General features: G+C 27.5%; 1 protein-coding gene across 1 annotated transcript; it reads right to left on the bottom strand.

Moving 5' to 3' along the window:
* Positions 1–373: 373 nt before the first annotated feature.
* LOC136078461 (uncharacterized) lies at positions 374–1382 on the bottom strand. The gene is made up of 2 exons (XM_065794232.1): positions 861–1382; positions 374–772 (listed from the first exon to the last, which is right to left on the bottom strand). Exons 1-2 carry the CDS (start codon positions 1380–1382, stop codon positions 374–376), a joined length of 921 nt encoding a protein of 306 aa, XP_065650304.1.
* Between the last annotated feature and the right edge of the window lie 12270 nt (positions 1383–13652).

Genomic DNA, 13652 nt, shown 5'->3' with positions numbered 1-13652 from the left:
ACTATTGACTTTATTGTGTACACAGAAAAATCATTGCACATTAAAACAACAGATTATGATGCGGAACTATGAAATACAATTATTTTTCCAGAGTTAACAAATTTTTATTTCAAAGTTATGTCCACAGAGATATTTAAACTAAAATAGAATTTACAAAATATTTTTAAAACTTTTCTTATTTTGTCGTTACATTATTTGCAATCAGGTTTTATTAGAGGTTGTAGAAGATCAACTTAATAACAAACCTTGACCCATATTTTGTTCATGTTACCACCCATTGAAAGTGGAAATGTGTTTTGTAATAATTTGTAGCTTTTGATTCTTGCAATTGTATGTTCAACATGAATTTGCACAAATGCAATTTTTCATGATTCTAATTCTTTTCCAATGTAAATTGGAAATCGCCTTCAAGAAATGGTGGTAAGTTGAGACTTATTCCTTTTGGTAAGTCATTTACTAGATCAAAACCTCGATCTGCCATCAGACTATCACCTTTTTCTAATAATTTTATTATACCACAGTAATTTGTTATTTGTTTATCACTTGATCTTCCCGCAAATAAATCAGAAACAAATGTAATTGCACCACTTGATGCAATACCAATCAAACCCTTAGCTGTGTGATGTTTATATTTTGAGAACATTGCTGATTGAGTGTGATAACTAGTTGAAATCAAAGTAAAAATCTCTATACAGTCTATAATTACACGAGTATTAAGGTATACATCTTTGAAGCAAATAGGCATTGTTTCATTAACTAGTTTTTTTGTTAGCTATTTTCGAATTGATATAAATTTTATGTGCAAAAAATCATACCAAGTAATTAATATCCTACTGGTAGTGCTTAATGAAATATGAAACCACATTGCTAAATCTGCTATTGGAAAGGCGCAACTTTTCAACATTTAATATACGTAATCTTTCTCTTGTTTTAGATAAAGAAGTTTCACTTAAATCATCAGCGATAATAGACATCGAACCCCAATAATTAAGTGAATATATTTCTGGTTCTAAAAACTTCATGACTACTTTAATTAGTTCATAATTTTTAAAGCCTGTGTAAAATTTGAAATGTTCTTTGTAATGTTGAAACCTTTCAGCTGTAAACTGTGATAGAAGTATTTTTTCATTGAGCTCACATATAGCTTCATTTTGAGTGTTTACTAAATGTTGTTTTTCTTTTATAATGTCCTCAATTTGATCTTTAAGACTTTTACTTTCTTGTTTTAATTTCTCTTTGTAGCTCAAAACAGGAGTTGACAGTTCTTCTCTATAAGGTATTTGTGATGTTTTATGTATTAAACCAAGGCTATTTTTGGTATTCCTTGGTTCAAGAACAGCTAGCTTAATTGTTTTTAAAATAATTGTTGGAACATTGTTCATATTAGTTTTTTTGTTTCCTTTAAAGCAGTGTTGTTTTAACGCAATTTTAACGCAAGTTAACGTTAATTAGTTAATAAGTTAAAGTTAATTAGTTAACGCAAACGGAAATGTCCGTTAACTAAAATAGATAAAATCCGTTAACGATAACAGTAATTGAAACGGAAAAACATGCCAAAACGGTAATAAAACGGAAACGGAAATAATGGTAACGGAAACGGAACGTTAACAGAAATACTTCAGAACATTAATAGAATTGTAAATAACGGAAATATATCATTTAATATTAAGTTAAATCTTAACCTTCTAAAAAGCACCTACACTAAAAATATTCATATTTTCTCAATAACTAAATTTTGTCACTTGGGGCTTTTTTTTTTTAGTTCATTGAAAATTATTATTCAATAATATTCACTATTTTGTGGTTTCGTTGTCTAGTAGCCTACGTCATCTTTTGTCTTCCTACTGCATCTACGTCATCTGTTGTCTTCTTACTGCAGAGAAAAACAATCGCACAGCAAAAAATATGAAACGACGAGTGTTCCTTAAAGCGAACATGGACATGATGTCCGGTCATTCTCGTTTGTATCATGTCAATGATGTCATCTTAATCGATAAAACTTTTTAATAATTAAATTTTTTTTGGTGTCATATGGAATTGTTATCGTTGCCAACAATTGCCAATTATACTCTTCTCGTAGCACAGTAGTATAGTATAGTATTGTGGTATATACATATGCATATAGTATTGTGGTACATTACATGTACCACAATACTATATTCTATAGTACTTTTGTTTGATGCATGTCGTTTCAGTCGTTTTAGTCTTTTAGATATTTTCTCTTGATTGATAATTAGATAAGCAATGTGGATTTGAGAAACACATTTACAATTTTAAAATCTTTTCAGTTTTTAAACTGTTGCATTAACTTTGAGATTTGTTTCTTTATTCCACATAAAAAGAATACAAAAAATTCAATAACTGATATAAAACGGAAATGCTTGTAAAACAAAATTGAAACTGAAATACTTTTTTAATTGAAATTGAAATTGAAACGGAAATACTTGCTTAATTGAAATTGAAACGGAAATACATTGCAAAACGATAATAGAAACAGAATTGAAATACATCGCTAATAACGGAACTGAAATTGAAACGGAAATATATCTAATAACGGAAACAACACTGCTTGAAAGTGTGACGAAGAAGGAATAAAGTCTTTTCTGCTAATTTTGGCTAACCATAACTTTCTGAAAACTTTTTCCTTGGGTATAACATAAAATGATAAGTTTTTATTACGCTTAGAATTATTAAAACAGTTTGGTACACAACAAGTACAGTCATCACTTTTTGAACCAAAGTCAACTTCACTGTTAAAAGTGAGTTCAACTTCCCTCAGTGAGATCGAATAAATGTGCTCTATATAATAAAATAACACAAGATAAAAAATTTGATACTAGGACTAGTGGTTCTTTGACATGCATCTTAATAAGTTAATAATAACAAATTTAGCATTTGTATTCACCAGCAATACAGTAATGGAATTGAAAGGTCGTTGTTTTATTTGTAAAAACGCTATGAATAGAAAGTCTGTTATTAAATTAAATCCGTGCAAGCATTTATTTCATCAAACTTGTTGCAACCATTTCTGGAACACCCATAACCACCTTGTTTAATTCGTAACAAACAACTGAAAAAGTTGAAAGAAAAAAGCATGTTTTATCTACATCAATTGATAGAAGAAAAGTAGTTAAATGTGCTGAGCGAATCAAGATTGGGTGACTAGCAAAACGGCTTAAACAGATTTTAAATAATTGTTTAATAATACACATTTAAATATTCACCCATAAATACATATATAATTTACTCACATGTAAACATACAAACATATAAATATATATACTTACACATACACACACGTATACATATAGTTGTCTATATTTGCACAATTGTCTTCTTTATTCAAATTTGATAAATTTTTATCTCAATGTAGTTTGTCTCCTCATATTTTAAGTCATCAACTTCTTATACCAGACACAGGTAGTAAATTAATAAATTTTCCGTTCCCTTGCTGAAAAGTTTGTGTTGCAGTTAGAAAAACAGATTTCAATTGAATATTTTAAATATAATATTAATAATGTTAAATGTAGTATAAGGAGCCTATTTGCAAAACACGCTAAGTCCAAGTTAAGTCATTTTGACAAAACAACAATAACTAAACTAATCTTAGTTGTGATATTTTCTCTGTCCATTTTTAGGGCCTAAAATTTTTTTATTGGTTATTATTTAAATAGATGATAGATTCAGCATATAGAATGTGAAAATGGAATTAACTCAAAACTTTTATATTTGTGACTTAAGGCATTTTTCACGTGAACTCCTCATATGTTGTATCTTAAATATTTTAATGGTATATTGATAACGTGCATCTTTTTTTAATTGTTTAAGTTGCTTTAAATTATAATCATACTAATCATACTGTTGCAACATTTAAAAGTCATCTATATATAATAAAATGTTTAATTATTTTTTCACAATGTGTTATATACTTTATTTAGAATCTGCTGTGAAATAATTTAAATTTTCAACCATAAAATCAAAACAAGAAATTCTGAATGGAGCTTTCGTCCATTAAAATCCAAGTACCATATGTTTCAATAAATATATTTGTAAGTATTCTGCACTTGGTTGTAATTGAAAATTTTCATTGAAATTACATTTCAGTTCTCAAAGTCATAAAAAGATCCTTCATACAAATCTATGTAAATATGTTTTGATGTTAACGGATTAAAATTTTTCGTCATTAATAAAGATAACTTTTATTGTAACATGATAACTATGTTGCTTATATGTTGTGACCATTTTGCATATATATTGTTGCTATGTTGTATAAGAATATATGTAATAAATTATAAAGTTGTGATTTAGTTTATTTTTATTTCTATAAAAATGGTTGCAAGCACTAAAGAAGAAAATAACGATTCAAATTGAAGCAGAAATTTGATACGAATCATGTTGACGATCAGATAGGAATTGCAGAAAAGCACTATTGCCGAATGGTTATGAATCAATTCACTGTATAAAAATTGCTTTTTGTCGCGTATAAATATTTTGAAATTTAAGCCTATTTTCCAAATTTATTCATAAAATTTAAAATTGTCAATAAACGCGTGTCTAATACGTTTAATTGTCCTTAAACTAATGAATAATACGCCAATTTTTAACCAAAAACTTTTCTTAAGCAAGTGTTTTCTTAAGGTGGTAAGCTGGTAAAAAAACATGAAAAATTAGGATTTTTTTTTTTAACTGTTTTGGATTCAAAATTTATCATAGATTTAAAAAATATATATTGTCATTGTGTTTTTTTTATTTTTTGTTTAAAAAAACAAGGTTTTTTAGGGTACGGTTAAAATTTTGATTTAAAATATTTTAAAGTATTTTCTTCATCTATTGAAAAATATAATATTCGGTACTCCCATTATATTGGCGATGGCGATATTGAATCCTTTAAAATAGTTAAAGAATCAAACCGATATGGTGAAGATTTGGAACCTATAAAATCTGAATGTGTTGGCCATGTTCAAAAGAGGCTTGGCACACGGCTCCGCAAACTTCGTGTTAGCATGAAAGGTAAAACCTTATCAGATGGCAAAGGACTTAGCGGGAAGGGAAGATTAACTGATAATATTGTTAACAAAATGCAGAACTATTTTGGCATGGCTATTCGCCGAAACTCTCTTTCAAGTTGGTAACAAAAGTACTGCTTTGTATATGATAAAAAAAGGAGTACTGGCAGTATTGTGGCACTGTGCAGGTATTAAAGATCCTGGATTTCGTCACCAGTTATGTCCCTGCTATTAACGATAGTTATTGTAACCGGCAACAATGATAGTTGGTGTAATTACTGGAAAAATATCAAGCGGTACAAACCATCAGTTAATTTACCAATTGCAGTGAAAACTGCAATTTATCCAATTTTTAAGGATTTACGTAGTGATGATCTTTTGAGTCGTTGTTTAGATGAATCCACTCAAAACCCAAATGAGGCTCTGAATCAAATTGTGTTGAAAAGATTTGCATCTGCAATAATAAGTGTTAATGATGGTATATCTGGACTTGTACAACTTTTTGATAAAATGAAATTGTCTTTTGGAACAAAAACAATTATAGGTTCAATCAAAAAAGACACACTTCGGATTCAAAATATAAATAAAAAATCAACCAAAAAGAGTATGGAAAGAAGAAAATTGATTAGAGCAAAGAGAAAAGAATATTTGGACAAAGAAAAAGAACTAGAAGGAGAGGAATCATACCAACTTGGAAATTTTTGAGATTTTTTTTTAATGTATTGTTTCCTTGGTTTTTTAAAATCTTGTTGTAGGTTAACGAAAACATAGATTTTGGAAGATCTATTTGCGCTTTTATCTTGAAATTTTCAACACTTGTTTAAATTATAGAGTACTAGTGCCTAAAGCAGAATAAATCTATATACTCAAGTACTTAATGAGAAACCAGTCACTGAGCATTGAACTGTTTATCTAAAAAATTCAAAATTAAAAGAATCTTCGCCATTTTGAAACGGTTGATCAGTTTTTAAAAATTTTGCTTTAGGCACTAGATAATTATATATTCTTTTACTGTATCAAATTTCATACTGATACTAGTTATAGAACTCCTAATACCCATGTTTTGCTTTTTAGCTTATTTTTAAAATTTTTGGTGACTCATCAAAAAATAATTAATTTTTTGAAGATTTTTTTTGTTGTAATATTTCTTTTTATGATGACTATTGTGTGTGTTAATTTCAGTTTCAAACAATAAATATTAAACATTCTAGTTTTTTTTACCAGCTTACCACCTTAAAGAAGTCACAACCTTTCATGGTACGAGTTCAAAATGTTTAAGTAGACACTAAGAAGATAATGTTTAGTAGCTTGAAATGATAGGTAATATAAAATCTTTTTATAACTTCATCTGGAAAATTTAAGAAATTTCCTGATGAAACACATTTTCTGTTGCCATAATAGAAGGTAGCTTTGCCTCCACTTTAACCATTTACACAAGTTTTACAGGATTTAATTACAAGGAGTTATGTAGATCGTAATGCTAATGTTTTAATACATATTCGTATAGATCGTAATGCTAATTTTTTAATACATATTCGAAATTATAATGCCCGTCTTTCTTTCGCTTCTTTTAAAGCAAATGTAGTTGCTTATAAATAATGTAGTTGCAATAAATCATGGGCCTCCATGTTTTAAAAAATGCGGCCAGATTTATCATCGTGTAGGCAATCTTAGGCCAGATCAAGATATTTTACCAATATATTCTTAACTATATATATGATTCACTTGCACCAGTAAATTTTAGAATGCAACAACGTGGTAATGATCTTTATTTACGTGACTTAATGTTTCAATTGCAAACTATAATTACTGAACAAAGTCCATTTGTTCAGTAATTATAGTTCGCAATTAAAAAACATGGCTGTTTTTTAATTGCGAACAGTAATTACAGTTCGCAATTCAAAAACATGGCTGAAGTAAAAGATGAAGAAATTTGTCAAGTGGCTATAGAAGGTTACCACGCTTCTGTTGTAAAAATGTCTTTACTTGAAGGGGGTGAAAGACGTTGCTATAATCTAACTTCACAGGATGAAATTGCAGTTATATTTGTTAGCGAAGATGACACTCCCCCAACTTCTACAATCTACCTTCACACGATGAAGTTGTTATTTACCCAAGAGGTCATCCTTTAAATAATGTATCAAGTATGTCAGCCAACCTCTGCCAACCTCAGCCAACCTCAGCCAATCCTCTGATTTATTGACTCTTTTTTCCAAGAGATGATGCTGGTTGGCATAATCAGTTAGTGCATAACCCTGAGCATATCTCAGTTCTACAATTATAGACTTTCTGTTCGGCATATTTTCTGTTCATTGTTTTAGGGCAAGAAACTATTGATACTTGACAAATACTTGAGGACCAGGTTGTTTATTAATTCGTTTTTTAAAGTTGATAAATATGCTTTACAAGGTATGTCATTTAACAAATCTTACTCAAACAATGTTGTATCTACAAATGTACTCAATTTATACTGCAATGTGATTTTTTGACAATACTTTTTTACAAATAATGACAGAGGAACCGGATGCTGACGTATTGTATAACTTTTACTAATTGTTTTTATTACTGGAAAGCCAGTTTTTGTTGCGGGAAAGCCAGTTTTTATTACTGGGAAGCCAGTTAATGGAAGAAACCAGTCTTTGACACTAGGAAAAAGCAGTCTTTGACACTGGGATAAACCAGTTTTTGTTACTGGAAAGCCGGGTTTTGTTACTAGGAAGCCAGATTTCGTTACTGGAAAGCCGGATTTTAATACTGGATAGCCAGTTGTATCATGACATTGACTTGACAGTTTTATAGTTTTTATAAATTTACAGCCTTTTGTTTTTTTTGCAAATATACTCTTTAATGGTCAAATAATTGTCAGGATAAGGAAATCTACAAGAATCTAAATTACATTTACGAAAATAACACTAAAAATCATTTTTAATGCAAATAATAATGTTACATTAATTATTATTTAAAAAACGAATTAAAAAGAGGTTCAAATCCTTCGATCCAATTTAAAATTACTTCGCCAAAGTCTGTTACCTCCATATAGGGCTTTATACCATTCCATAAACTTTCAATATCATTTGTTTTCAATATTTTCATGTATTTATTTGAACTTATGTTATTCTAGAATAATTTTATATTTTTTAATTGTTAGTCTTTTTTCTTTAAGTTGTTTAAAAAGTCTGTTAACTGACTAAAACTGAAAATTAAATCGTGCAGGGAATACGCTGAGTTATAGGAAACAATTTTCAAAATAATAATAATTTGGTTGTCATTGTTAATATGTGTTTATAAAATTGTGTTATAAAATCTATCATTTACTCTGTTTATAATTGTATAAAATGTGTTTTATAATCACTATAACTATGTTATTTGTTATATAAGGTTAAATGAAGTGATATATATATATATATATATATATATATATATATATATATATATATATATATATATATATATGTATATATATATATATATATATATATATATATATATATATACTCATAGTCTTATTGTTTAAATTATTTTCAAAGTTTGATTACTTTTTTAATACATAATGTGTATGTGGTAATATGTGTTAAATTGATGGTAATATGATTGTTTTTAAATGTGTTGTAGTTATGGAAAATGTGATCTATATAATGTATATTGATTATAAGGTTTATTAAAGGTGTTTACATATGTTATTGTAATGTTTGTGTTTGTTCCATATTTTCAAAGTAGTGTGATTTACACCCACTCTTAATATGAAGTATGATTACATAATGAGATAAAAGTGTTTTTCTATAATAGCTTTTTATGTTTGCCTACATGCATAAAGCCATTATGTAAAACAGCTAAGCAATTGTTATCGGTTGCAATTTGGTTACCGCTTATGAATTGCTAAATAAAATCTGTTAATTTTTTTGTGGCTTCACATTAAAAAGGATGTATAAAGAGTATTTTAATTCCAAATTTAAATAGCAATTATATATAAAAAAGGAAAATACCTAATGCTGTGTTTGTTCTATTATTGTATGACCGTATCTACCTCCTTAAAATTACCAAGCGTTAAATTTAGTAAATAAATGGTGGGGGAGGGGGAGGTCGTTTTTCATTCTAGAGTTTTTATTTAAACTCAAAATGAAAATAAGACTCACGTTAAATGAAAATAACCTCTCAAATTGACAAATGATCTCCCATGCAAATTTAGAAAAATAATTAATGTTGTGTAATTTATGGAAGATCGTTATTGTTGAATCGTGCTGTTTTGTGTTGATAAACTAGCTTGGCTTACCTTACCGTTGGTGTCTATCGTTAAAAATGATTATTAGTTAGTTTCATTACTGGAACTCATTGCTTCTAATCATTCACTAAAAGCCAAGAAAAAAGATTTTGCTACACTTTTTATTTTATTAAATAACTATTTCGTTTTGATTTCTTATCTTTTAGTCTTTGATCTTTAAAACAAATGTCTCCAAAAGATAGCAGGTAACCAAAAACAGTTATTTCGTTTCCGATTTATTATGTTTAGTTTCATTTCCTGTTCTTTCTTTTATATAATAATTTTAGCATTTCATATTTTGACTACTTTTTTTAGATTTGTCGGATAACGTATTTATGCGATAAGAAGAAAAACAATTCTTGTTTTTTGTTAAATTGCTAATAAATGTGTTATAAAAAATATTTTAATTAACTTCGTAATTTTTTTGACGAGTTGCAAACACTTTAATCTCTGTCATATATGACATAAAGAATAAATGCACTTTAGCGCGGTGATTTTCATTGAATTTAAATCACTTTTTAATTATTCGGTCATTAATTAAATGCTCTGCGAGGTAAAAGTTTTAATAAGGGATATCTTTTCCCGAATATTCCCGAAATTCAGGATATTTTTCAAGGCTTTTACTCTTTATGGTATCCAAAAGGTTTTCCATACATACACAAGTTTAAGTATATATATATATGTGTAATATATTTGATTTTTTTAAGGTTTTTTAGACATCACTCATACAAAATTAATGAAATTTTCAAAAAAAAAAAAAAGAGATACAACTCAGCTGAAAGCAAAATTAGGAGGAAAATAAAGGAAAAAATGTTGCGGATATTTTAAGCAAACAATTTTTAGGATTTTTAAAATATTACCTGGAGGATCTATGTTTGATATCTTTCATTTTGCTTGTTTAAAAAGTGGCAGATTTATAAAAGAAGTCAAGGAATTTCATATGAAAAAATTGAGTACGAACTCTGTCAATCGTAAGGTAAATATAACGATTGTATTAAAAAAAGTGTTTTCCAAATTTTATCGAGGTGACTTCTTTTACAGCTCATTATCTCCTAAACTCTTTTTGAAAGACCTTAACAGTGACTTGCACCAAATGTTGTTTGAAAAACATAATAATCATTACGGGTCTTCTACAAATACGTATGCAGGTATCGGTGAGGGGGAACAAATGTGTCAAGGAGGGTTGGTTAAAGACAATAAGTACGTTCGTGGTTTTGACTTTTTTTTCTAAATGTCTTCTAAACCAGAATTGCCGTTTAATATTTAGATTAGCGTCCTTTCGCGGAATTTGACACGGCGCTAAAGCATCGAGATCTAAAGCATTAAAATATGTCTAAGATTTTTTTTACGCTTTCCAACGCTTCGGTATGGTCGTTTTCTATATCATCTATTGTCTGTTTAATCTGTTTATAAATAAACAGATTAAATCTGTTTATAAATAAACAGATTAAATCTGTTTATAAATAAACAGATTAAATCTGTTTATAAATAAACAGATTAAATCTGTTTATAAATAAACAGATTAAATCTGTTTATAAATAAACAGATTAAATCTGTTTATAAATAAACAGATTAAATCTGTTTATAAATAAACAGATTAAATCTGTTTATAAATAAACAGATTAAATCTGTTTATAAATAAACAGATTAAATCTGTTTATAAATAAACAGATTAAATCTGTTTATTTGTAAATAAACAGTTTATTTATAAATAAATAGATTAAATCTGTTTATAAATAAACAGATTAAATCTGTTTGTAAATAAACAGATTAAATCTGTTTGTAAATAAACAGATTAAATCTGTTTGTAAATAAACAGATTAAATCTGTTTGTAAATAAACAGATTAAATCTGTTTATAAATAAACAGAATAAATCTGTTTGTAAACTAACAGATTAAACCAATGATTTTCTGTTTTAATTCAAAGTTTTTATTTTTTTATTCCCTGCGTTAAGATATCAAAAAAAAAAAATTACAAACATGTTCGGTAAAGCATAATTTTTTAATATTTAATTGATTTAGCGTTTTGCAATGTTTGTTTGTTTTTGTAATAAGCTCTTATCAAATTTTAGAAGCCTCAGACGATATGATTGTGGGGGTTTTAAGTAAGTTTTTAATTTTATTATTTTTAAGTGGTGTTTATAAAGATTTTATTAATCCTTAAATAATAATCTTAGTTGTAATATATTTGTTTGTAGTGGAACCACAAGAGCATAATGGTAACGATTTTATGCTTTGATTTTTTCATACTTTTAGTTATTCGGCTACAATCAAATAGTAAGATTTTTTTATAATGCAAAAAACTATTTAATTGTAAATATTTATTTTTTTTTTTTTTTTTTTTTTTTTTTTTATTCACCTCCTCAAGGCCATGAAGGCCACTACAGATGAGGAGGCTATTATGATTAAGAAAGGCTTAAATCTTTATTTCATATTTTTAGTTGTTCAGCCACAATCAAATAGTAAGATTTTTTTATAATGCAAAAAAACTATTTAGTTGTAAGTATTTATTATTATGATTAAGAAAATCTTTATTATACAATTTTTTAATTTTAGTTTTTCAGCCACAATCAAATTGTAAGATTTTACCTGTAAAGTAAAATTTATTGTTTACATAATATATTTATTGTTTACCAAAAGTTCCTTTTTTTGTAATGTATATCGTTATATTGGCATTATATTGGCATCGTTAAACTGGCACCTTCTATTTTATCTTTTAGCGCTTTTGCAACTGATGTGTAAGATTTTTTTAAATATTCTTCATACATTTTTATTTAAACAATAACCTTTGTTATATAGTTATATATAGTTATATTATATATACTTATACACACATCATAATACATGTTATACATATCATCAGTTTTTCCATAATCCTATAATTGCTTTTGTAAATTAAAGGAATTATAATAAGATTATATTTTATATTTATAGAATATTTCATAAATTTAGTGCAACAATGCAAGAAATTTGTAAGATTTAGTTTGAATTTTTATTAAAGATTTTGGTTAAAATCAGATTTTTTTGATATATTTAGTGTTGTTATAGTATTTCTATAATACGAAATAGTAAAATTTTTTTTGCTTTAGTGATTTATTTAATTGATAGGAAACACTAAAAATGTAAGAAAATATAGTTAAATTGATATAGTTAAAATAAAGTGCAGTAATTTAGTTAGTATAATAACTAATTCGATCCATTAGTTTAATAATATTATGATTAGTCCTTTTTTATTTATAGTAAGTGTTGCAGAAACAACACTTGGTAAATGAAGATTTGATTATTATCACTATATAATAAAGTTTATTATTGAAACTTTTCAAAATTTGTAGATTTGTATTAATTTAGAGGTAATTTAAATTTTTATTAGAATCCACATCAACAACAGAAATTGCTGCTGCAGTTTGAACATTAACTGCTGCTGCGTTTAATGGTAAGCGGTTTGCAGTTTTGAACATTGAATTTGTGTTTTAGTTGGTATAATAACTAATTTGATCCATTCTTTTTATTTATTTATAGTAAGAGTAGCAGCAACAAAACTTGGTAAATATCGATTTGATTATTATCACTATGTAATAAAGTTTATTATTAAAACTTTTCATAATTTGTAGATTAGTATAATATTAGAAGTAATTTAAAATTTTCATTAGAATTCACATTAACAACAGAAACTGGTGCTGGTGCAGTTAATAGTAAGTGGCTTGCAGTTTTGCACATTATTGTATTTGTGTTATCTTTATGTTGCTCTGTTATCTTTTTTGTGTCATCTTTATTTGTGTTACCTTTATGTTGCTCTGTAAAAAATTTATTATTTTGATATCATCTAATTACATTTCAGATTTGTCATACCAGGCATTTATCGAATATAGAAGGCGGCACAATAGACCCACATCCTACAGAGCGCATGGAATGTGGGTCCGAGATGGCGGGGAGGACTACCCCTACCCTTTCTTTCATTTGGGTCATGGCGCTCTACAAGTAACATGCCGTGATACGCAAAATTCAGAAAATAAGATGGAGGCCGATTTTAACTTCTTGAATATATTATGAAAAGGACTCGGATGATATAAAAAAAACTTGCTTGCTTCGTTTACTTTTTTACTTTGTCAGTTATAAAAATAGTGAAAAAATGCTGTGTCTATGGATGCTCGACAAATTACTTATCACAGAAAAAAAATTCAAACAATTCAAAAAGGTCAGTTTATAGATTTCCAAGAGACGTAGAAGAGAGACGCAAAAGAGAACACATTGGATAAGATGCATTCCTAAAGCAAATTTAAAAGTCTCAAGCAATACTGTAGTCTGTGAACTGCATTAGCCCATAAACTTTAAAAAAATTAAAGTAAAAGGAAGAGAACGACCGTGGAACCCACCATCAATTTGGCCTT

This window comes from Hydra vulgaris, chromosome 03, assembly GCF_038396675.1.
Source record: "Hydra vulgaris chromosome 03, alternate assembly HydraT2T_AEP".
NCBI classification, from domain to species: domain Eukaryota; kingdom Metazoa; phylum Cnidaria; class Hydrozoa; order Anthoathecata; family Hydridae; genus Hydra; species Hydra vulgaris.
This window is presented reverse-complemented; position numbering and strand designations above follow the sequence as displayed.